Below are 26,289 nucleotides of genomic sequence, written 5' to 3'. Positions count from 1 at the left end.
TCCGGCTTTGGGGGTGAAGCGACATGGTGTGGCATCTGGTACGAGTGGGTTCACCTGGCCGGGAGCCCTGCGTCCTCTCTGCTCACGGGCTCCTGTGTTTTAGCAAAGCCCCACTTCCCTGACCCCAAAGACTTATCTTCCTGTCGGTTCTTCTCACGCCCCAGGCCAGACCACGCTCTTCCAAGGCTCTGGCGGGAAGAGTACTGACCCTCCTCTCCGAGGCCAGCTTTCCACGCCCACGGGGTCCCCACATCTCACTACCGTCCACCGGCCGCTGCCCCCCAGCCGAGTCATCGAGGAGCTGCACAGGGCGCTGGCCACCAAGCACCGCCAGGACAGGTGAGGCCCCTCCCCTGGCAGGGGGACCTGTGTGCCCACATTCCCATCTGCGGCCAACCTTATGGGGGGCAGTTACGGGGGGCAGGCTCCGGGTTGGACTCAGTGCTCTGCTGTCACCGTCTTGGAATTCCTAGCTTTTGAGCAAGGAGCTCGTGTTTTCATTTTGCACCGGGCTGTGCAGCTGGTCTGTAGCTGGTCTCAGTTGGCACTTTCCGGGAGGGGTCAGTTGGGTGATGTGCACCGTGGGGACCAGCCACAAAGTCCCTGCGTTTCCTCCGGAGGATCCAGGGATCCAGGGTTGGGTGGGAGCATCCCGGGGGAGAATCGAGAGGGAGAAGTAGCCGTTACATTGTCCCGGGACTCTGACGGCTTCCCGTTTTCATCAGGCAAGAGCACAAGTAAGCCTGCTCGGAAGCTGACTGTTATTCTTGGTCTCATATGCCTCGTAGACTGAGGACAAGTGAGTCATCAAAGGGCAAACCAGACAATGGAATACGCGTGCGGCTTGGCAGAAATATTGGACATATAAAATGCCCTGCTCAGTTCTGAGGAAATCCTTGATCTGAGCATTTGCTGCTCTAAGTCTTGGCGGGTTTTATTACATGCATGTCTGTGGCATTCAGAACAGCACCTTCCAAGCAGCCATTTGCCTTGGGCTCAAAGCCGTGTGTGCCTCTGGTGCTTCTTGTCCTGTGTATCGGCTGCACATACTTGGGGGTCGTCTTTGCGACGCCCATTGTAAGTCTTCAAGTCGACTTTGCAGGGTTTCCAGGTGAAGCTGGACAACGTATAACACGAACTGCCTTTCTGGTTCAGTTTCCAAGGCAGGGACAGTAAGGGGTCCCCGAAGAAGCGCGTGGACGTCCGGCTGTCGAGGACGTGCAGTGTGGAGCGGGGCAAGGAGCGGGAGGAGGCTTGGAGCTTTGATGGAGCCTCGGACGGCAAGTGGACCGTGGCTAAGGAGTCCGAGGAGAACAAGGAGAACTTGATCATGAACTCCGAACTCAAGGATGACCTGCTTTTGTATCAAGACGAAGAGGCCCTGAATGACTCCATCATCTCTGGTGAGCGGAGGGTGGATCCCGCGGGGTGGGAACCTCCCACCAGAGGCACGCACCCAAGCCCACCTTCGAGGGGGCACTTCTGCCGCCAGCACAGAGGGGGCAGGGGAGTGATGGAGAGAGATACCCCCCTCTCCTTGTTTCATGAGCAGGCTGCCTGCGGGCAGGCTCAGGGCACAGTTCGGAGGGACCTGAGTGAGTTTGTTTTATTTTGCCAATTGCATATTCATTTTCACGTGTACTGGAAAAACAAAAGTGGCTCAGTAAGTGACTGAGCGCATCACTGCTTGGGATGACGTGGCAGGAGGTGGTGTCGGTGGCACTCGGATGGCCAGCGTTTGGAAAATGTAGCAGAAAATGTTAATAGGAAAGCGAGATAAGGTGGAAGTGGGAGGGAGGGAAGGAGAGAGGGGCTGATGCCAGCGGTCATCTCAGAAATACTATAAGCCCGGCAGCATCTGTTTATTCAGGACCACATGTTCACGAGGCCCTTGGAGGTCTGTGTCTGTCCTCACAACTTGTTCTGAAGGTCAGAGTATTTGCTCTGTCTTACCCTTGAAGATCTGGGGGCTCAGAGAGACAGCGCATTGTAGACCCCTCATGATGAAGGTAAAACGGTGCTCAGTCCTGGTGCGGGCTGTGCTGAGCTTTGTCTCTTGTAGGAGGGTCAAGGGTGGACATGGCTGTAAGGCCTTTGGGGAGGATTATTATTCCTAAGGGAGGGGTTGTTGTTCTTCCTGAAAGCATCTCAGGGTGACCATCACTGCCACAGGCAGAGCTCTGGATGGAGCCACTGGGGACCTGGTCTGGTGTTGGTGGAGAGTCGGGAAGGGGCTGGCATTGAACCTGAGCTGGCTGGTACTAAGTGGGTACAGGCAGGGGGAACCGTGACCAGGTGGACAGACCAGGAGCCCAGGGCTGGACACTGGCCTTGGCTGTCACCCCCTCCTGTGACCTTGCATACCTCCGGGCCTTTTCCATGCTGGTCTAGTGAAGCACTTCGGGAGCGTGTGCCGTGGTAGATGCGGGGTGACACGGCACCCATGAGGTCAGAAGAGGCTGACAGACAGTCGATCTGGGGTCTTCGTGGCAGAAACTCACAGCCATAGGGCCCTGGACATCTAAGGAGAGGCTGAAGCTTGTGATGTTTCCCAAACTTATCTGGCCCTGGGACCCTTTCCCTTAAACACCCGTCAGCATCCTGCCGGATGGGGTGACGCGGGACACATCCGAGAATGGCTGGCGTAGACAGGGATCAGGGCTGGAGCAGGTCCCTCAGCCTCGGCACCAGTGACATTGGGGGCTGGACAGTTCTCTGTGGTGGTGCTGCCCTGGGCCTTGTCGGGTGTCTGGAGCCTCCCTGGCTTCTGCTTGCTGGACCGCCCTCCCTCTGGCTCTAGGCGAGGGGCTTTCCTGCCTCTTCCAGCTGCTGGGGGCTCCAGGGGTCCTTGCCTTGTGGCCGCTTCGCTCTGATCTCTGCCTCCGTCTTCACATCAGCTCTTCCGTGTCCTCTCCTTCTCTTATAAGGGCACTCGTCATTGGTGTTAGGGCCCATCTGGATAATCTGGGATGATCTCCTCATTTTGAGATCCCTACCTTAATTACATCTGCAAAAGCAGATTACATCTTTTTTTTTTTTTTCCAAATAAGGTCACATTCCCAGGTTCCAGGTGCACCAATCTTTGGGGTTCTGCCCAACACGGTCACCCCTGATGGTGTAGCATGTTCCTTTTCTTGTTGAGCCAAGGTGGCCCCTGGGACCTTTTACCCCCAACCCCATGCCCGGGTCCTCAGCAGTGGGACCATTCCACGTGCCTCAGACGAGACCTGCCGAGGGAAGGAGCCAGGGTACTGTCCCTGCGGCCTGAGCGGGTCCCCGCCTGCGTCGCCCCCCGACCCCTCACTGATCAGGTCAAACCTTCTCCTCCCCTGCTCTGATGACAACGCTGTGAACCTTCCTTCAGAGCTTGACACAGTTGCAATTTTACGCCGATTTTTGTCCTTATCTGACTGTTGTCTGTCTCCCCACAAGTCTATCAATTATTTGATTACTACTGATTACCTAATGTATGTGTTTGACTACTGTCCCACGTGGGCTGGTACCCCCTCGTCCCCATGTGCCTGGTTCTAAGTAGGAGTCAGTGAGTAGCTGCGGGATGAGTGGCTTTAAATACCATCTGCCAATCCGACAGGTCCTCCAGCCCACGTGGCCCGAGCTCCGAGGGGTTGCCCTGTTAACTCAGCGCGTCCCCCTGGGGTCTCGGAGGTGTGGCTGACCTGACATCTTTGGATCTGAGCTCTTGATCTTTGCCTCCAAACCCAGACCGTTCCCTGTCCCTGTGAGCAGGGCCTCTGACCTTCCGTGGCCTGGGGCCACCTTGCCGCTCTCTGGACTTCGCACCTGACACGCAAATGGCTCCCCCTTGAAGACATCGGGCCAGTCCTCCTCTGCTGCGCTCAGCCTCCCCCGAGGCTCCCTGCCTGCGCCATCACCTCTGTTCTAGCCCCTCCACACAGGCAGATGTCAGGGAACGTCACCCCTTGCTCACATCCCTCCAGTGGCTTCCGAGGGGTTTAACGCCCTGATCTCACCAGGACCTGCGTGGCCTGTCCCTGTCCCCCAGGCTTGTCTCCTCTCCACGCCCCCTGGGACCCAGCCACGCACCCTCCCTGCTTCTTACACGCCCTGACCACAGGGCTCCCATGCTCACCACGCAGGAGGTGTGTGCGGCTGCACGGGGTTTAAAACGCCGCTTCCTCCAGGAAGCCGGCAGGCATAAACAAGTGACTCCTCTGCCAGTCCCTACGCACACAGTAAATGTCAGTGAATGATGGGGTGTCGGGATGAAAGGAGATGGTGTCTGTAGCCTCACGTGGCAGATCGGCCGTTTCGCCACCTCCGAGGTTTCTCCCAGGACGTGGGGCAAACCTGAGTCTCTTGTTATTTGTCTTCTCAAACCGGCGTCCTTAATTGAACTTGGCATTTGACTGTGGTGACAGGAAGAGGGAGGGTGGAACTCATTCTAGAAACTCTGCTGTTGTTAACATGCCCAGGATCCCACCAGGCTGTGCTCAGGAAGGAGTGCACTGACTGTTTGCAAACCCAGGTAAAGCCACCCCTCTTGTGGGCCTTCTGTGGGCACCGTTGTCTGGGGCTCAAGGTCAAGGGCTCACATCCAACCCTAAGAGCATCCTGTGGAGGGCTGGGCCCATTGCACACAGTGAGGCAGATCTGGGGATTCCCGATGCCCACACACTGACCCCTGACATCTGCAGTTGAGGCCACAGTACACAATCTGGGGTCCCTGAACCCCTGAGATCCAGGGCAGAAAGTAGATTCTTTGCCTTTATCATATTCTCATGTGTGTTTGCAACTCCCTCAAAGTTACGAATCTCTGGGGCAACATGCTTGGAGGAAAAAAAATTCAATATCAGTTCTGGGAGAAGTCGATAAATCTTACTTTTGGGGGAAAGTGGTTCATAGTGGGAAAGGCCCATAAACGTATTCTGCTTGGCCTGGTAGGACAGTGGCAAAGATCAGCTTTTATTTCCTTCTCTCGAGTTCAAACCCCGCTCCCAGCATCACGGCTGGTGTGTCATTTGTAGATCTCTGTGGTGCAGAAGCAGAAAAGCGCCAGTCAGGGACCTCATCAATTATTAACCATAGAAACTGCACTGGTATTTATTTATTTATCCTCATAACTCACTGTCGATGGAGCCTTTGCAGGTGGCATCTCATCCAGCGTGAACACCCCAGGAAGTGTTTGTTATCAAACATCTTGCCAGCCTGAATTCTCTAGTAGTAGCTACATTAGGGTTTAATTTCTGGAGGTGGTGGAGGCCCCATCCGAGGCAGCCCTGCCCCTGAATCAGCTAGAAGACCGTCCTGCTGGATCCAGTTGGAGTGAAAGATGTATTTGCTTTAGTCTGGGTCTGGCCGTTGGATTTCCATGCAGGGCACATACGATGTCTCGATCAACACAAAGATGCATTACAGGCTGTTGTGTTTGTGCCTCGTGTGGTGTGTTTATGCTCCCACATAGGCTTGCATGCATGTAGCCTGTGTGTGTCCACACTCACGGTACCTTTGTGGGCATGTGCAGTCAGCGCCAGGTAATTGGGGACATTCTCAAGTCCATCAAAGGTGATTTTTTTTAAAAGATTTTGTTTTTTAGAACAATTTTAGGTTCACAGCAAATTAAGAAGAAATATAGACTTTTCCCATCTTCCCCTGCCCCGTACCTGCACAGCGCCCTCCATTATCAACATCCCCTCCAGATGGTGCATTTGTTACAACTGATGAACCTGCACTGGCACACGGTCACCCAAAGTCGATAATTTATGTTAGAGTTTATTCTTGGTGTTGTACATTCTATGGGTTTGGACAAATGTATAATGACGTGTCCAGCCTTACAGTATCATATGGAGAAGTTCCACTGCCCTGAAAATCCTCTGTGCTCTGCCTGTTCATCCCTCCCTCCCCCCAACCCCTGGCAACCACTGATCTTTTTTACTGTCTCCATAGTTTTGTCTTTTCCAGAAGGTCGTATTTGGAATAATATAGTAGGTAGTCTTTTCAGATTGGCTTCTTTCACTTAATAATATACATTTATGTTTCTGCCTTGCCATTTCATGGCTAGATGATATTTAATTCTTTTTTCTTATTTTTATTTTTTCTTCCAGTTTTGTTGAGATATAAATGACACGTAATGCTGTGTAAATTGAAGGTGTATACAGCGTAATGGTTTTCACTTACATACATCCTGAAACGCCACAGTAAGTTTAATAGACATCCATCATCTCATATAGATACAAAATTAAAGAAATAGAATATTTTTTCCTTGTGATGAGAACTCTTAGGATTTACTCTTTTGAGTAACTTTCATATATAACATACATCAGTGTTAATTATATTTATCATATTTATCATGTTGTACATTACATCCCTAGTACTTATTTATCTTATAACTGGCAGTTTATACCTTTTGACCACCTTCATCCAATTCCCCCTGCTTCCATCTCCCACCTCTGGTAACCACAAATCAGATCTCTTTTTCTATGAGTTTGTTTTTGAAGTATAGTTGACCTACAACACTACATTACTTCCTGGTATACAACATAGTGATTCAATATTTCTATACATTTCAAAATGATCTCCATGATAAATCTAGTTACCATCTGTCACCATATGAAGATATCACGTAATTATTGGCTGTATTCCCCACACTGTACATTTCCTACCCGTGGCTCATTTATTTTTTAACTGGAAGTTTGTGCCTCTTAATCTCCCTCACCTGTTTCTCTCCTCCCCCACCCCCTCATTTCTTTTTAATGCAGAATAATATTCCACTGTCTGGCTGTATCCCAGTTTATTTATCCCTTCACCTACTGAAGGAACTCTTGGTTGTTTCTAAGTTTTGGCAACTATGACTAAAGCTGTTATAAACATCCATGTGCAGGTTTTTGTGTGGGTATAAGTTTTCAACTCCTTTGGATAAATACCATTTTTTTAATTGGGTGATTTGGTTTTTTATTGTTGAGTTTTAAGAGTTTTTTGTATATTTTGGATGACATTCCTTTATCAGACGTGTCTTTTGCAAATATTTATTCCCGGTCCATGACTCTTCTCCTTATACTCTCAACATTGTCTTTAACAGAACAGAAGTTTTAACTTAATAAACTCCAACTTATCAATTGTTTCTTCCTTGGAGTGTGCCTTTCGTCTTGTATCTAAAAGTCATTACCATACATAAGGTCACTTAGGTTTCCTCCTAGGTGATCTAGAACTTTTAGAGTGTTGTGTTTTGCATTTCGGTCTGTGGTCCATTTTGAGTTAATTTTTGTGAAAGGTGAAAGTTCTGTGTCTAGATTCATTTTTAATTTTTATTCTTTTGCATGTTGATGTCCAATTGTTCCAGCACCATTTGTGCAAAGATTATCATTGCTTCATTGCATTGCTTTTGCTCCTTCGTCAGAGATCAGTTAACTGTATTTATGTGGGGGTCTATTTCTGAACTCACTATTTTGTTCTATTGATGTATTTGTCTATTCTTTCACCAATACCACACTATAAACTAAGTCGAGTAGTGTCAGTCTTCCAACTTTGTTCTCCAGTATTGTGCTGGCTATTCTTAGTCTTTTGCCTGTCCATATAAACTTTAGAATGTCTGACAGTATCCACAAAATACCTTGTTGGGATTTGGATTGGGATTGCATTGAACCTATAGATCACATTAGGAAATACTGACGTCTTGACAATATTCAGTCTTACTGTCCACGAACGTGGAATATCTCTCCATTTATTTGGTTCTTCTTTGATTTTGTTCATTAGAGTTTTGTAGTTTTCCTCGTATAGATCTTGTATATATTTTGTTGGATTTATACATAACTTTCATTTTGCGGGGTGTTAATATAATGGCATTATGTTTTTAATTCAAACTCCACTTGTTCATTGTTGGTATAATGGAAAGCAATTGACTTTTGTATATTAACCTTGTATCCTGCAACCTTGCTACAATCACTGATTAGTTCCAGGAGTTTTTCATTGATTCTTTTGGATTTTCTACATAGATAATTGTGTCATCAGAAAACAAAGACAGTTTTATGTCTTCTCACTCTGTGTACCTTTTATTTCCTTTTCTTCTCTTTTTTGCGTTAGCTCCTATTCCAGTATGATAATGAAAAGGAATGATGGAAAAGACATCTTGCTTTGTTCCTGATCTTAGTGGGAAAGCTTTGAGTTTCTCACCATTAAGGATGTTGTTAGCTCTCGGTTTTTGTAGATATTCTTTATCAAGTTGAAGAAGTTCCTCTTTATTAAGTTTACTGATGTGGCTTTTTTAATTGAGGTAACGTTGGTTTATAACATTATATGAGTTTCACGTGTACAACACTATATTTTTACTTCTGCATACACTACAGTGTGCTCACCACCCCAAACTGAGTTTCAATCCATTATCATACAGTTGACCCCCTTTGTCCATTTTGCCTTCCCCCTTGTTTCCCTCTGGTAACCACTACTCTGTTCTCTGTATCTACATTTTGGTTTGGTTTGGTTTATGTGTTTGTTTTTTATATTGCACACATGAGTGATTTCATTTGGTGTTTGTCTTTCTCTGTCAGACTTGTCTCACTTAGCATAATATCCTACAGGTCCATTCATGCTGTTGCGAATGGCAGGATTTTATCTTTTTTATGACTGAGTAGTGTTCTGTTGTGTGTGTGCATGTATGTACGTACACAACTTCTTTATCCCTTCATCTCTTGATGGGCAGTTAAGTTGTTTCCATATCTCTTGGCTATTGTAAATCATACTGTGATGAACATAGGAGTGCATATATCCTTTTGAATTAGTGTTTTTGTATTCTTCAGATAAATAACCAGATGTGGAATAGCTGGATTGTATGGTAATTCTATTCTTATTTTTTTAAAGGAACCTCCATACTGTTCTCCATAGTGGCTGCACCAACTTACATTCTCAGCAACTGTGTATAAAGGTTCCCTTTTCTCCACATCCTCTCCAACCCTTGTTATTTCTTGCTTTTCTGATAATAGCCATGCTAACAGGCATGAAGTGATATCTCACTGTAGTTCTGATTTGCATTTCCCTAATAATTAGTGATGTTGAACATCTTTTCATGTGCCTGTTGGCCATCTGTATGTCTTTTTTTGAAAAATGTCTGTTCAGATCTTCTGCCCACTTTTCAATCAGATTTTGTGTTTTGGAGTTGTTGAGTTGTATGAGTTCTTCATATATTTTGGATATTAACCCCTTATTGGATGTATGATTTGCAAATATCTTCTCCCATCAGGTAGGTTGTCTTTTAGTTTTGTTGATGGCTTCCTTTGCTGTGCAGAAGCTTTTTTAGTTTGATGCAATCCTATTTGTTTATTTTTGCTTTTGTTTCCTTTGCTTGAGGAGACATACATAGAAAGATATTGCTAAGACTGATGTAAAAAGAGCATCCTGCCTATGTTTTCTTCTAGGAGTTTTATGGTTTCAGGTCTTACATTCAAGTCTTTAATCCATTTTGAGTTAATTTTTGTGTATGGTGTGAGACAGTGGTCTAGTTTCTTATCTATCTATCCAGTTTTCTCAGCACCATTTATTGAAGATACTGTCCTTTCTCTGTAGTATGTTCTTTGCTCTTTTGTTGTAAATTATTTGTCCATATATATGTGGGTTTATTTCTAAGATCTCAATTCTGTTCTTTTTTGATCTATGTATCTGTTTTTCTGCCAATTCCATGCTGTTTTGATTACTATGGCTTTTGTAATATAGTTCAAAATCAGGGCATGTGATACCTCAAGATTTGTTGTTTTCTCTCAGGATTGCTTTGGGTATTTGTGGTCTTTTGTGCTTCCATATAAATTTTAGAATTTTTTGTTCTATTTCTGTGAAAAATGTCATTGGGATTTTGATAGGGATTGCATTGACTCCGTAGATTGCTTTAGGTAATGTGGACTTTTTAACAATGTTAATTCTTTTAATCCAATGAGGACACAGAGTATCTTTCTGTTTCTTTGTATCTTCAATTTATTTCAACAATGTCTTATATTTTTCAATGTACGAGTCTTTGACCTTCTTGATTAAAATTACTCCTTTTTTGGTACCAATTGTAAATAGAATTGTTAATTTTACTTTATGCTAGCTTATTGTTAGTTTATAGGAATGCAGTGGATTTTCATATATTGTTTTTGTACCCTGCAACTTTACTGTAATCATTATTTTGAGTAGTTTTTTGGTGGAGTCTTTGGGATTTTCTATGCATAAAAATTATGTTGTCTGCAGACAGTGACAATTTTACTTCTTCCTTTCCAATTTGGATGTCTTTCATTTCTTTTTCTTGCCTAATTTCTCTGGCTAGGACTTTCAATACTACATTGAACAAGAGTGGTGAGAGTGGACACCCTTGCCTTCTTCCTGATCTTAGAGGGATAACTTTCAGTTTTCCACTATTGAGTATAATGTTAGCTGTGGGTTTGTTTGTCATATGTGGCCTTTATTAGGTTGAGGCATATTCCTCATATACCCATTTTGTTGAGAGTTTTTCTCATAAATAGCTGTTGAATCTTGTCATATGCTTTTTCTGCATCTACTGAGATGATCATATGATTTTTATCCTTCATTTTGTTAGTGTGGTGTATCATATTGATTGATTTGTGGATGTTGAACCATCCTTGCATCCCTAGAGTAAACCCCACTTGATCATGGTTTATGATCCTTTTAAGGTAGCACACGTGTTCAGTTTGCTAATATTTTGTTGAGGATTTTTGCGTTTATGTTCATCAGAAATATTGGCCTGTAGTTTTCTTTTTTTGTGTTGTCTTTGTCTGGTTTTGGTATCAGGATGATGCTGACCTCTTAAAACGAGTTTAGGAAGTGTTCCATTTTCTTCAACTTTCTGGATGAGTTTGAGAAGGATAGACATTAAATCTTTGAATGTTTGGTAAGATTCACCTGTGAAGCTGTCTGGCCCTGGACTTCTGTTTTTGGAGAAGTTTTTTTTTTAATTACTCTTTCGATCTTCTTACTAGTGATCAGCCTTTCCAGATTTTCTGTTTCTTCATGATTCAGCCTTGGAAGTTTGTATGATTCTAAGAATTTGTTCATTTCTTCTAGGTTGCCCAGTTTGTTGGGAGTACAGCTATTCTCTTATAATCCTTGTAATCCTTTGCATTTCTGTGACTTTCATTATTTCTCCTCTTTCATTTCTGAGTTTATTTATCAGAGTCTTCTTTTTTCTTAGTGATTCTTTCCAAAGGTTTGTCAAGTTATCTTTTCAAAGAGCCAACTCTTAGTTTCATTGATCTTTTCTATCGTCTTTTTAGTCTCTATTTTATTTTTTTAATTTCTGTTCTGATTTTTATTATTTCCTTCCTTCTACTGACTTTGGGCGTTGTTCTTCTTTTTCTAGTTCCTTTAGGTGTGCAAGATTAGATTGTTTTGTTGAGATTTTCCATGTTTCTTGAGGTAGGCCTGTATTGCTATAAACTTCCCTCTTAGTACCACTTTTGCTGCATCCCATAGATTTCAGTATGCCATATTTTCATTTGTCTTTAGATAATTTTAATTTCTTTTTTGATTTTTTTTTTGTTGACCCAATAGTTGTTCAGTAGCATGTTGTTCAGTCTCCACATATTTGTGATTTTTCCTGTTTTCTTCTTGTAGTTGAGTTTTAGTTTCATACCGTTGTGTTCGGAAGAGATGTTTGATATGGTTTCAGTCTTCTTAAATTTACTGAGCTTTGTTTTGTGTCCCAGTACATGGTCTATCCTTGAGAATGTTTCATCTGCACTTGAGAAGAATGTGTATTCTACTGCGTTTGGATGGAATGTTCTGTACAAGTTTATAAAATCCATCTGGTCTAATGTTTCATTTAAGGCCACTGTTTGCTTATTGACTTTCTGTCTGGATGATCTATCCATAGATGTAAGTATGGGGTTAACTATTATTGTGTTGTTGTTGTCAGTTTCTTCCTTTAGTCCTGTTAATAATTGCTTTATATATTTTGGTGCTACTGTGTTAGGTGCATGTATGTTAATAACCGTTATGTCTTCTTGATGAATTGTCCGCTTTATCATTATATAATGTCCATCTTTGTCTCTTGTTCCCTTTTTTGGCTTGAAGTCTATTTTGTCTGATATAAGTATGGCTACATCCACTTTCTTTTCAGCTGCTATTTGCTTGTAGTATCATCTTCCATACCCTCTCTTTGAGCCTATGTTTGTCTTTAGAGCTGATGTGGGTCTCCTGGAAGCAGCATATAGTTGGGTCTTATTTTTTATCCAGCTAGCTGCTCTGTGCCTTTTGATTGGTGAGTTCAATCCTTTTATATTTAGGGTGATTATTGAGAGATGAGGACTTAGTACTGCCATTTTATCTTTTGTTTTCTGGTAGCTCTATATCGCCATTGTTTCTTTTTCCCTGTGTTTCTGTTATTTCAGCTTGGTGATGTTCTATGATATTTTTTCAGTTTCCTCTTTTTTTATGCTTTGTGCCTCTGCTCTAGATTTATGTTTTGTGCTTACCATGATGTTTGTATAAAGCATATCATAGATAAAATGGTCCTTTTTCCGCTGATAGCATCTTATCTTCATTTGCCTGTATGGTTTCCATCCTTTTCCTCTTCCTGTTTTATGTTTTTATTGTCTCAAATTATCCTTCTTTATGTTGTGAGTTTCTTACCAAATTGAAGGTAGTATAGTTATTTTTACTGCTTTTTTCCTCTTTAACCTTTATACTATAATAAGTATTTAAAAACCTATTCTGATATATAGTTGCAATTTCTGATTCTGTCTGTTAGCACCTTACTCAAAGATTTGTGTACTTTTGCCTTTTTGTATCAGGTAGAAGAGTTCCTTTCAATATTTCTTGTAAGGCAGGTCTAGTGCAGGTCTAACTCCTTCAGCTTTTGTTTGTCTGGGAAAGCCTTTATTTCTCTTTCGTATCTGAATGATAACTTTGCTGGATAGAGTATTCTTGGGTGACAGTTCTTTCAGTATTTTGAGAATGTCATTCCACTGTCTGTTGGCCTATAGAGTTCCTGCTGGGAAATCTGCTGGTAGCTTAATGGGAGTTTCTTTGTAGGTTATCATTCTTTTTCCTTTGGCTACCTTTAAAATTCTTTCTTTGTTATTGACTTTTGACAGTTTTAATATAATGTGTCTTAGAGAAAGAAGGTCTTTTCTGAGGTAATTAGGTGTTCCTTTAGATTCATGGACTTGTATATCCAGTTCCTTCCCCAGGCTTGGGGTGTTCTCAGCTATTATTTTTTGAAAATAATATCTCTATTCCCCTCTCCTTCTTTTCTCCCTCTGGGATACCCACTATCCTAATGTTGTCCTTCCTAAAAGAGTCATTTTGTTTTCATAGAATTTCCTCATTTTTTAAGATATTAATTCTCTCTCTTCTTCTACCTGAATCATTTCTAGATTTCCATCTCCAAGTTCACTAATTCTCTCTTCCATGTGGTCTGCTCTATTTCCAGTGCTTTTCATTGTGTTCTCCATCTTGTTTATTGAATTCTTCAGCTCCATAATTTCCGTTTGGTTCTTTTTTAGAGTTTCAGTCTCTTTGGTAAAATATTCCTTCTGTTCTTTCATTTTATTCCTGATCTCACTGAACTGCCTTTCTGAGCTTGCTTGTAGCTCATTGTGTTTTTTCATGACAGCTTTTTTGAATTCTCTATCAGTGATATCGTAATATTCCATGACTTTAAGTTTGGTTTCTGGAGAATTGTCATTTTCTTTTTGTGGTACAATGTTACTGTGGTTCTTCCTGGCACTTGATGAGTTGTCCCTCTGCTGTTGCATTTGAACTAGTAAACACCTTTTTTCTTTAGGTAAAGCTTTTTTTTTTTTCTTTTTTAACTTGATTCTAACAATTCAACAGGTTAAAAATTAGAGGCCTTTCTTTTCTTTTCCAGTAGGTCGTGCTATAGCACAAGTTTTTGGTTTCTTTTACCTGAGATCACCTTTGAGAATCGGCACTTTCCACCCTCCCCGGGGTGCCCTTGTTGCCCCTGCTTGTGTATCTGGGGTCATTGGTGCCTTGCTGCTGCTGGTCACCACCTGGGACACTGGGATGACGGGCACTTCCACTGTGTCTGGGGTCTCCTGAGTCGCAGGCTCCACTGTGGTAGGGGAAGCCAGGGTCGTGAGTGCCTCTGTCGTGTCCTGGGTTTTGGGGTTTATGGGTATTGCTGCTGCAGGCAGGGAGGGGGGCCAGATTTATGGGCACCTCTGTGACTGGCGGGATGGATCACAGGCCCTGCCTCCACTGCCACGTGTTCCCCTGTGGCCGTGGGCACCACTGTGGCCAGGAGGCTGGAGTTGGGTGCACTGTCTCCTCTGATGCAACTGAGTTCTCTGGGGCTGTGGGCTTGGCTACTGGGGCTGGGGTTCCAGGGTCACAGGTACCACCTCTGCTGTACCCAGGTTCCGCCGCCTCTGTGTGTCCCAGTCCACACACCTTCAGATGCACAGGTGTACGGAATTCTCTGGTGTCCTGACATGGTGGGCAGAGGCAGCTTTGTTTAGCTGTGGTTGTAGATTGAAGAGGAGAGACAAAGGGGCGTCTCATCCACCATGCTGCTGGCGTCATTCCCCAGCCAGGGATTGAACCCAGGCCCTTGGCAGTGAAAGTGCAGAGTCCTAGCCACTGGACAGCCAGGGAATTCCCTGCTGACATCACTCTTGACTGAGTTTTTTAAGTCATAAATGGTTGTTGGACTTGTCAAATGCTTTTTCTGCATCAGTTGATATGATCATGTGATTGTTCCTTTTTAGCCTGTTGATGTGACGGATTATGTTAATTGGCTTTCAAATGCTGTACCAGCCTTGCATACCTGGTATAAATCCCACTTGGTTGTAGTGTATGATTCTTCATACATTTTTGGATTCGATTTGCTACTCTTCTAAGGATTTTTGCATCTGTGTTCCTGAGAGATACTGATCTTTGTTCTTGTACTGTCTTTGTCTGGTTTTGGTGTTAGGGTAATGCTGGCCTCATAGAATGAGTGAGGAAGACTCCCTCTGCTTCTGTCCTTTGAACGAGATTGTAGAGAACTGATATAATTTCTTCCTTAAAAGTTTGGTAGAATTCACCAGTCAACCCATCAGGGCCTGGTGCTTTCTGTTTTAGAAGATTATTAATGATTGATTCAGGTTATTTAGTAGAGGCTTGTTCAGATCATCTATTTCCTGTGTGAGTTTTGGCAGATTGTGTCTTTTCAAGGAATTCGTCCATCTCATCTAGGTTATCCAATTTGTGGGCACAGAGTTGTTCACAGTATTCCTTTAATATCCTTTAAACATCCATATTACCTACACTAATGTTCCCTCTTTTATTTCTGATATTAGCAATTAGTATCCTTTATCTTTTTCTCTTGGTCTGGCTAGATACTTATTGATTTTATTGATCTTTTCAAAGAACCAGCTTTTGGTTTTGTCGGTTTTTCTCTGTTGATGTTCTATTTTTAATTTCCCTGATTTCTGCTCTAGTTCTTGCCATGTCTTCTGCTTACTTTGGATTTAATGGGCATGTCTTACTTTTATCATTAGCAAATCAGTAAGGATAGGCATTTTTGGAAGAGACCCCATTCCTGCTTTGGGGAATTCTCAGTCTTACAAACACACAGGCAGGCAAGAGTAACGCAACTCAACAATGCCTGCAACAGAGGAGCCGACGCCTGGGCTAAGAACAGGTTAGGTGGTGGGCAGATGTCAGGAGGAGGACCAGAGGAGTTTTCAATAGGGTTTTGAAGAATGAGTAAGAGTTTGCCAGGTGGATAAAGTCTCAGAGACATGGCAGAGGTGGGCGCACTTAGGAAACTAAAGCTGGCTTGGACCACCTGGGGCCGAGCATGTGTGTGCAGGAAGGGGGCCAATTCTGAGGGTCTTGGTGTGAGCATAGCGTTGATGTGAGAATCTCATTCTCCATCACTTTTTTCAGTTTCCCAGGTACCCTGAGAAGGCTAAGAATCCCAGCCATGGTGTCAAGTGTCAATATTGCTAATGGCAAAAAATATCACTCCTGTTGGCAAATTGCATCTGTTTGGGGGCGAGTGCAAATAAGCGATAAACACCTGGGATTCTGAGTGCAGTGATTCTTTTTTTTTTTTTTAATTTATTATTTATTATTTATTTTTGGCTGTGTTGGGTCTTCGTTTCTGTGCGAGGGCTTTCTCTAGTTGTGGCAAACGGGAGCCACTCTTCATCGCGGTGCGCGGGCCTCTCACTATCGCGGCCTCTCTTGTTGCGGAGCACGGACTCCAGACGCGCAGGCTCAGTAGTTGTGGCTCACGGGCCCAGTTGCTCCGCGGGGTGTGGGATCTTCCCAGACCAGGGCTTGAAAGAGTGCAGTGATTCTTGAAGGGACCCCAGCAGCTCACCCCAGGCAATGGTCATAGGAGGGAGTGATCTCTGCACAGCTTCAGGGCAGCTCCCACACCTGCCTGATCCTTCCGTCCTAGCTGCATCACCTGTTGGCGACGGAGGTCCTGGGGAGCTGTGTGACCTGCTTTGAGGACTCGCCCAGTGGGACCCCGGGGGCTGTTCTGTGTCCTGAGCAGACAGGGTGGCATCTTGAACCTAAACAGAACCCCCAAGAGGGGTTCCACAGCTAGTGACACTCAGGGGCAGGGCTTTACGCTGAAAACAAGGGACCTAGCAAATCATTCTCAGTGGGGCTGTGACCAGATGAGCATTTAGAGCCAACAGTCTAAAGAGAGGGTCACAAAGCTTTCTGTTGGTGCATCCCAGGAGCAAAAAAAAAGTATACGCTGGATATTTGTGCATTATTTATTTCATTATGTATTACATTTATTTTCATTTATTTATTTATAAACTGTATATATGAGCGGTACCATACTAACGTATTGCAAACATTATAAAATGCACACAAAAGTAGTTATGAAGGAAAGATGACATGAAATAGCCATTATGTTAATATTTTCATTTTCTACCACAGCCTGACCTACTGAATCCTGAAAGTGAGGCCCAGAGATTGGCATTTCGGCAAGTGCATAGATGGGGAGGCAGTGATTCTGGTGCACCTGGTCCAAAGTTCATCCTTGATAGGTCCACCATAGTATAAAAGCTAGAATTTTCCACAAAGCTTTATACAAAAATCTGCTTTGTTGTTTATTCAACAAGTACTTTATGTCCCAGCTCTGGGTCCCCAAGGATTCTAAGGAAAAACTAGACCGCCTGAGGAGTTCCTGGCTACATTAAAAGCTGCCGGTCAGCATCAAGGCAAGGAGGCAGAAGAGGGCCGTGTCTGGATGAGAAATCCTGGCACATCGGGCTGCATGATGTGATGACAGAGGAACACCGCTGTGGGGAGAGGTGAGGCCAGGCACTTTGTGGTGTTTCCTGAACTGAAAGAAAGGGTGGCCCTCTTTGCAGGCTCTGGCATCCTTTCGCCTGGACCCACATGTGAAAAGTAAAAGCTAAGATGTGTAATGTTATTTGAATCCTATTTTAAATGTGGTGGAAGGTTATTGAAAGGCCCCTTGCGGTGAATCCTGTGATGTGAAGAGTCACTTGAGTCAAGTGAGGAGAGGGATCACCTGTCCTCACTGCAGGATGAGTGAACAGAACACCAGCGGTCACTGCCTGGGCTTGGCCTGGGGCTCTGGGGTTGACATTACCTGGACACCGGCCATTCCCCGCATGCACACTAGGTGGCGCTGTAGAGAGCCACTGGGATGCAGGATGCTTGGAAGAGGGGCCTCTTTGGGACAAGCTGGTGGGCCGTTTGCGGGGGACCCTGTGAGGGTCTGGTGGTCCTCCCTGAGCATCAAGCAGCAGATCTGTGCGAGGGACTCGTAGGCCCAGTGATAATCCGACACAGCAGAGCTGCTGTTTCTTTGTGCTATTGCTTCAACCTGGGTACTTTCCTGAGAGCTTCTCTCCCGTTCTATCACCTAATCCCCTGACGGGACGTGTACTATCTATCACTCTCCCTTTTTCACAGTTGAGGAAACCAAGGCAAAGGTGGCGGGGGGACACGTGCCCGTTTTGAACGCAGGTCTCTCTAGCTCTGTAGCCGTGAGGGATCACCCATCAGCAAACTCTCCAGGGCACCTCACTGTCCCTAAAAGTTTGTCCACTCGGGCCCAGCATGCACGGCCTTGGGGCTCTCAGTTCTCCTGGAGCCTCAGTTTCCCCTCAAACAGGGCATCTCAATTCCCTTGGAGAATTACTTTAAGAACCTGAAGTCTTAATTCTGTGAGACTGTCCCGCAGGCCCTTCTGGAGAGGGCAGTAAGGGCTGCCCCTGGCTGCCCACTCCTCTCTGTCCTAATGGGGAGCAGGGCGACCTGCTCTGGCCCAGGAGGCCACCCTCGGGGCAGAAGTCTTCCAGGGCCTGAGGGAGCCGCCATGAGGATGACACAGGATGAGGTGGGCAGTGTGCTTAGCACCACCCAGCAGTGGACAGGTGTTGATGGAGGTCCCTCTGTGCAGGGGACAGGACGTGGACATCTTTGGGGCCATTATCCTGCTGACCACAGTGGCACAGAAACCCCTGCACAGGAGGAGCTGAGCAGAGAGAAGGGTCCCTCACCAGTGGTCCCCTGGGAGCTCAGATATGCAGAGTCTTGGGCTCCACCCTGACCCTCTGAATCAGGGTCTGCATTGTATGGGACCCTAGATGCTCCAAGTCACAGAGGAAGGGTAGCAGCCCTGGTCGGAAAGCCATCCTTTCTTTTGACCGCGGCAGCTGGGTGACCACAGAGATCTCCTGTTCTGTGCGAGGGGGCAGGTTTCAGGGGGACTTGCTTTGTCCTTGTCTCAGATTCTTAGTTCCCTTGGCTCAGGCACTGTGGCCCATTTCTGTGTCATTCTCAACACAGTGCCCGGCACATAGTAGGTCCTCAGTGACGACTGAGGTGATGAACCTTGGAAGAAACGCAGGAGATGTGACCTGGGCTGGGTTCCATTGCTCCATTTCACAGATGACAAGACTGAGGCCCAGGAGATTAATCGGCTGGTTTGGGCTCCGTGGGTGGTTGTTATGAGATGGGTCTGGGCTGGAACTCAGGGCCCAGACTCCACCCCCTGTCCCTTGCACACAGCTTTGGACACAGCAGGGCACCCTCTCTTTCCTCTTGGGACAGGCAGCGATGCTTTTTCCGGGCTCCAAACTCCAGAGAACTCTGGGACTGTGGAATTACAGTGATGCGCAGAATTAGCCACTGAAATTGCAGGACTAGCTCACATCTGAAATTCACATTGCAATTCACTCTTGTCCTTGGAAGACAGGGTTACGCACGGAGTGAGCCCGGCACCTGCTGGTCCAGCTTTCTGCCTGGAACATCTTCCTGGGCGGGGGTTGGTGCAGGGAGGTGGCCTCCAAGCAGAGTGGTGATCACGCCAAGATGGGGAGACCTAGATGGCGGTCCTGTGTTGCTGAAGCAGCTGGAGTTTATAGGACAGGGTCCTGGAAAGGGGGGGGGTCTGTGAAGGGGGCCCAAGATGTTCACGTGGAGATTCAGCTGGCCGAGGGCAGACAGAATTCCACAGGACTTAGCAGAGATCACCTGTAGGAGCAAGGGAGGAGCGTGGTGCTGGAGGCCAGGGATGCTGGGATGCAGCCCAGACCGCGGACAGACCTCGGAGAGCACCATGGACCATCTTTCAAAACCCCAGGAAGGCCAAGCCTCCGGAGTAAGGAGCATGCCATGGGGTAGACGACTGTGTTCAAAGCCAAAATAGACCTGCCATCGTGGTGAACACGTTCAGGGTCTTAAAGAACAGGATGAATGAACAGATGGAGAATCTTTGCAGAGAACCAGAAACTATAAAAGAGAACCAAATGCAGATTCTAGAATTGAAGAGTATGAAGTCTGAAATGAAAAATCCACAGCAGGTTAAAGACGGCCCCACGGCATCCCTGCTCGTGCCGAGGCGGGCGCGAGGACTCCTTACACGGGGCTCCTGCAGTGGGGCAGTGGGGGGGGCATCCCTGCCCTGCTCCTCTCTCGGGGCACCCATGCCTTCCGCCTCCTCCCACTCAAATGCCAAAGCCTCACGCGGCCGAGCCCCCTGCATTCCACGGTTGCCAGTCTGGGCACACAGTTTAGGGGGAAAACGGCGGGAGTATACGCATCCTTGTAGCTAAGACTTTGCGCATCTCTGTAACGATGTCCTTTAGGATAGATTCCAAAGTGTGACTAATTGAGAAAAAAGATCTCGTGCTGAGTTTATTTTTAACTCCTCAGCCTTCTGTTCTTCTTTATACCCGACCCCATTTACAGTTCCTCTCAAGACTGTGGTTCTGGAAGCAGTAGCAAGGCAACGATCCAGGGTGGAGGGGGAAAGGAGCGTCTGTCTAAACCTAAAATACGTGGCAGCTTTGCTTCAGGGATGCTCCCCTTCCCCGGGATCGAGCTGATGGAAATATTCATCCATGTGCAGGGAAATGCAGGAATGAGGGCAGTCCCTGAAGCTTCGGCGAAAAGAGCAAGAATAAGCACTAACCTAGATGCCCATTCACAGGGAGCTGGATCAACAAGTGATGGGATTACGTGGCATCCACACTCGGGGACCATTTGCAGCCATAAAAGAGAAAGAGCTGGATCAGTCCGTCCTTCTTTAGAAGCAGCTGTGTGAGCAAGCCAGCTCTTTGCTGTACTGTGCATGGTGTGATCCCACTTCTGTGAAACGGAAGAGTTAAGTGGGTGTGTCAGTGGTTAATGGTAGAGTAATAGTTCTGGAAGCAAGTGCCAGAAAACATCCGTAGTGGTTTCTTCTGGAGGCGAGATGCGGGCGGGGAAAGGGGATCCTTTCCTCTTAGTACTGCTGTTGTGCTTCGGTTGTTTGCAATGAGTGCGCATTGTTCTTGTAGCTGAGTGAGAGATCACGCTTCTCTGAGCCAGAAGGCAGACAGCCTGAGCTCTGCTCCCAGCTGTGACCTGGGACAGCTCCCACCTCCGTGAACTTAACCTTACCTGTCCTTAACTCACCATTGAGGTGAGTGGGCGGAGCCCTCTGGGCCGGCCTGCTCTGATAAGAGTCAGCAAGCACCTCGTAAATGGAAGGGTGACCTAATATATTTTTTCTTTTTCAAAGTTTGTTAATTTGGCAAATGATATTCGTTGCTTCTCAAATGATACACCACCTTGCCTCCCAGTTGGTCATGATGTGTTACCGTTTTTATAAATTGTTGGATTTGATTTGCTACCAGTTTCTTTAGGATTTTTATATCCATGCTCATGAGGGCTATTAATCTTTAGTATCCTTTTCTGCAGGTATCTTTTCTGGTTTTGATGTCACAATAAATTCTGGATTCATAGCATGAGTTTTAACGTCTACCCTTCTTTTCAATGTTCTGAAATAATTTGTATGGAATTGGAATTATTTACTTCTTACTTGTTTCATAGTATTCATTAATGCATCTATCAGGGCCTGCAGGGCTTTTTTTTTTTTTTTAATGGGGGAAGGTTTTTAAGTAGAAAGTGTATTTCTTTAATAGATATAGGTCTATTCTGGTATATTTCTTCCTAAGTGAGTCTTGGTAGTTTGTGTTGAAGCAGATGGTTATTGCACCTCTAATTCCTGACACTGGTAATGTGTGTGTGTGTGTGTCTATGTGTGTCTGTGTGTGTGTGTCCTTCTTCTCACTCTCGTCTCTCCACTTCCCCTGATAAGTCTGCCTAGAGTTTTATCAGTTTTATTGCTCTTCTCAACGTGTTAGCTTTATTGTTTTTCTATTTTCTATTTTATCAGTTTCTACTTTGATCTTTATTATTTCTTCTCTTCTACTTCCTTGGTTTTAATTTGCTCTTTTTCTAGTTTCTTAAGATGGAATCTGAGGTCATTGATTTGAGCCTTTCCTCTTTTCTAATTTAGGCATTTAATGCTGTAAATTTCCCACATGCTGTGTTTATTTTTACTTCAAAATACTTCCTAATTTCCCTTTTGATTTCTTCTTGGGACTGTAGGTTATTCAGAATTTTAAAATTTAGTTTCCAAAGACTTGGGTATATTTCTAGAGATCTTTTGGTTATTGATTTCCAGTTTAATGCCACTCTGGCCAAAGAATATACTTTGTATGACTTGAGTACTCTTTAGTTTACTGAGACTTGCTCTATGGCCCAGAGTATTGTCTGTCTTGGTAAGTATTGCACGTGCTCTTGGAAAGAATGTGTATTCTTCTGTTGTGGGTTAGAGTGTTTTCATAAATGTTAATCAGATCAGATTTCTTGATAGTGTTGGTCAAATCCTCCGTATCCTTCCACATTTTTTAAAAATTTATTAATTATTTATTTATTTACTTTGGCTGCGCTGGGTCTTGGTTGTGGCACGTGGGATCTTTGTTGCAGCACACGGGATCTTTAGTTGCAGCATGCAGACTTCTTAGTTGTAGCCTGCAGACTCTTAGTTGTGGCATGCATGTGGGATCTAGTTCCCCGACCAGGGATTGAACCCGGGCTCCCTGCATTGGGAGCACGGAGTCTTACCCACTGGACCACCAGGGATGTGTCCCTCCTTACACATTTTCTGTCTACTTGTTCTATCAGTTACTTAGATAGAGGTCTGAAATCTCCAACTATAACTGTAGATTTATCTACTTCTCTCAGTTCTATTAGTTTTTGCTTCATATATTTGACCCTCTTAATAGGGCCATCAATATCTAGGACTGTCCCATCTTCCTAATGAAGTTGTCCCTCTATCGTTTGGAATGATCCTCTTTATCCCTGAGTAACTCCTTTGCTCTGGAATCTCCCTTGTCTGATGTTAATAGACCACTTCAACTTTCTCTTGATTAATCTTAGAATGGTACCTCGTTTTCCCTTTGTACGTTTCATCTATAATATTTGCATCTTTTTATTTGAAGTGCATGTTTTGTAGGCAGTGTGTAGTTTGCTCTTGCTTTTTTGTCCATCCTAAGAATGTTTGCCTCTAGTTAAGGTGTTGAGACTGTTTACACTTCACGTGATCATTGATTTTATTGAGTTTACTTCCACTGTCTGGTTCTGCAGATCTCCAGCTTCTGTCTGTGTTGCTCTCCCTCCCATTTCCACCCTGCAGACTCTCGCTGCCTTGGTCTCTAGGCTTCATCTTTTCAACTCAGGGAGTTTTCCAAGCTCTTCCGGGTGCCTCTCCCCGGTCCATGGCCTAGAAAGTCTCCAGAGGCAGTAAGCTGGGTCATCATAGGGCTCACTTTATTTGATTCCCATCTCAGGGGTCACTCACTGTCCTTTCCAGTGTCATCAAAACCATTGTTTCATATATTTTGATTTTTGTTTGTTTTATTTGTGGGTGGGAAATTCAGTGTGTGTTACTCCATCCTGGTCAGAAGTAGAAGTTAAAGTCACCACTCTTACTTTGGAGCCCGAGATAAGTTTTCATGCACATCCCTTCTGTGGAACAAGCTGGGTTCTGATACGACAGGTCCTCAGGAGGGAATCCTTCTTATAGGTTCCAGCCCAGATGCTCCTTCCTTCAGAAACCCTTCCTTGATCTTGACCTCAAGCCCCCTTCCTCATGTGGCCTGTTTACTTCTCCTTGTGCTGTGTAATTCAGCAGACATTTCCCGAGTTTGTGCAGGGAAAGAAATGAACAAGGCAGAGTCCTCTCCATGGATGAGCTCACCAGATTTGTTTTTCTCCATTGAGTGAAAACGTTTCAAGCTCAGATAATGACTGTGGTTAGGGGAAGCCACACAAACAGATAATTAGAATACGTTGTGAGGATGTGCAAATAGGAACACACATAATGTGTTTCAGGTCATTACAGGTGCTTGTTTTCACGTCTCCCTCCCTCACCTGAGTGAGCTCAGTGGGGCGTGCACCACGTGGTCCTCATTTCTGCTCTTGGGGGCCAGGCGTACGACGGGTGCACTAGAGATGGTGCCTTGCTGAACCTAACAGATCTGTGAAGGTCACGGCTAAGAGTGTGGATGCTGAGCTCGGGCCTGGGTATGAATCTCGGTTCTGTCGCTTAACCTATCAGCACTTCAGCAAGAAAACAGGAGCTCAGTTGTGGACGTGCTAAGTTTGAGATGCCTGATTGGGACCTGGGTAGAGACATCATGAAGGAAGCCAAAGATGCAGCATGGATTCAGGAGAGAGGATGTAGCTGGAGAGGGAGATTCTGAGCATTGGCAGCTGGTCATTAGTGTCGTGGGACTCAGGAGGTTGTGTAGGAAGCAAGCGTGGAGGAGGGGTTTGAGGGTTGAGTCCTGGGCTCACCCACGTCTAGAGGGGAGATGATGCAGAACCAGCAAAGGAGACAGAGGCGTGGCTATGGCAGTGGGAGGATGCCGGCCAGTGGTGCGCAGGGAGGGAGAAGGGAGGCTTCACAAGGAAGAGAGTGGTCCAAGGCCTGAGACCCCCCACGAGCATCCTTTCTCCACTGGGTGGCTCACGGGCGCTGATGAGACGGGGCTGAGGGTACGTCTTGAGTCCCACACACGCTGGCGGGTCGGCCTGCGTGGAGCTCGGGAGGCTGCCCCCCGCCCGGTGGGGTGGAGCCCAGAGCTCTGGGGTCAGCAGCTCTCTGGGCCATGCTGGGTCCTGGGAGAAGAGCCAGCATTGCCCACCCTGCTTCCTGAGCCCTGTCTGTCAGCTGTGTGTGGGAAAAGCTCTGAACATTGGCTGGAGTTGAGCTGGATCTGGTAACATTAAGGTTTTACTTTTTTTTTTTTAACATCTTTATTAGAGTATAATTGCTTTACAATGGTGTGTTAGTTTCTGCTTTATAACAAAGTGAATCAGTTATACATATACATATATCCCCATATCTCCTCCCTCTTGCATCTCCCTCCCTCCCACCCTCCCTATCCCAGCCCTCTAGGTGGTCACAAAGCACCGAGCTGATCTCCCTGTGCTATGCAGCTGCTTCCCACTAGCTATCTATTTTACGTTTGGTAGTGTATATATGTCCATGCCACTCTCTCACTTTGTCCCAGCTTACCCTTCCCCCTCCCCGTATCCTCAAGTCCATTCTCTAGTAGGTCTGCATCTTTATTCCCATCTTGCCCCTAGGTGGTTCTGACCATTTGTTTTTCTCTCTTTTTCTTTTTTTTTTAGATTCCATATATATGTGTTAGCATACGGTATTTGTTTTCCTCTTTCTGACTTCACTCTGTATGACAGTCTCTAGGTCCATCCACCTCACTACAAATAATTCAGTTTCGTTCCTTTTGATGGCTGAGTAGTATTCCATTGTATATATGTGCCACATCTTCTTTATCCATTCATCTGTTGATGGACACTTAGGTTGTTTCCATGTCCTGGTTATTGTAAATAGAGCTGCAATGAACATTTTGGTACACGACTCTTTTTGAATTATGGTTTTCTCAGGGTATATGCCCAGTAGTGGGATTGCTGGGTCGTATGGTAGTTCTATTTTTAGTTTGTTAAGGAGCCTCCATACTTTTCTCCATAGTGGCTGTATCAATTTACATTCCCACCAACAGTGCAAGAGGGTCCCCTTTTCTCCACACCCTCTCCAGCATTTACTGTTTGTAGATTTTTTGATGATGGCCATTCTGACCAGTGTGAGATGATATCTCATTGTATTTTTGATTTGCATTTCTCTAATGATTAATGATGTTGAGCATTCTTTCATGTGTTTGTTGGCAATCTGTATATCTTCTTTGGAGAAATGTCTATTTAGGTCTTCTGCCCATTTTTGGATTGGGTTGTTTGTTTTTTTGATATTGAGCTGCATGAGTTGCTTGTATGTTTTGGAGATTAATCCTTTGTCAGTTGCTTCATTTGCAAATATTTTCTCCCATTCTGAGGGTTGTCTTTTGGTCTTGTTTATGGTTTCCTTTGCTGTGCAAAAGCTTTTAAGTTTCATTAGGTCCCATTTGTTTATTTTCGTTTCTATTTCCATTTCTCTAGGAGGTGGGTCAAAAAGGATCTTGCTGTGATGTATGTCATAGAGTGTTCTGCCTGTGTTTTCCTCTAAGAGTTTGATGGTGTCTGGCCTTACATTTAGGTCTTTAATCCATTTTGAGTTTATTTTTGTGTATGGTGTTAGGGAGTGTTCTAATTTCATTCTTTTACATGTAGCTGTCCAGTTTTCCCAGCACCACTTATTGAAGAGGCTGTCTTTTCTCCACTGTATATTCTTGCCTCCTTTATCAAAGATAAGGTGACCATATGTTCGTGGGTTTTTTTTTTTTAATTAATTATTTATTTATTAATTTAATTTATTTATTTTTGGCTGTGTTGGGTCTTCGTTTCTGTGCGAGGGCTTTCTCTAGTTGCGGCAAGCGGGGGCCACTCTTCATCGCGGTGCGCGGGCCTCTCACTATCACGGCTTCTCTTGTTGCGGAGCACAGGCTCCAGACGCACAGGCTCAGTAGTTGTGGCTCACGGGCCCAGTTGCTCCGCGGCATGTGGGATCTTCCCAGACCAGGGCTCGAA

General features: G+C 45.2%; 1 protein-coding gene across 1 annotated transcript in view; it reads left to right on the top strand.

Moving 5' to 3' along the window:
• Positions 1–26,289, top strand: part of PHACTR3 (phosphatase and actin regulator 3) — a 200,905-nt gene that overhangs the window by 132,715 nt on the left and 41,901 nt on the right. Inside the window, exons 6-7 of the mRNA XM_068523776.1 lie at positions 165–339; positions 1,156–1,403. Coding sequence (XP_068379877.1) covers positions 165–339; positions 1,156–1,403 — 423 coding nt within the window. The remainder of the gene's footprint in view (positions 1–164; positions 340–1,155; positions 1,404–26,289) is intronic.

This window comes from Eschrichtius robustus, chromosome 16 (genome assembly GCF_028021215.1).
Source record: "Eschrichtius robustus isolate mEscRob2 chromosome 16, mEscRob2.pri, whole genome shotgun sequence".
NCBI classification, from domain to species: Eukaryota; Metazoa; Chordata; class Mammalia; order Artiodactyla; family Eschrichtiidae; genus Eschrichtius; species Eschrichtius robustus.
The sequence above is the reverse complement of the archived record's forward strand: the minus strand, read 5'-3'. Positions and strand labels throughout refer to the sequence as shown.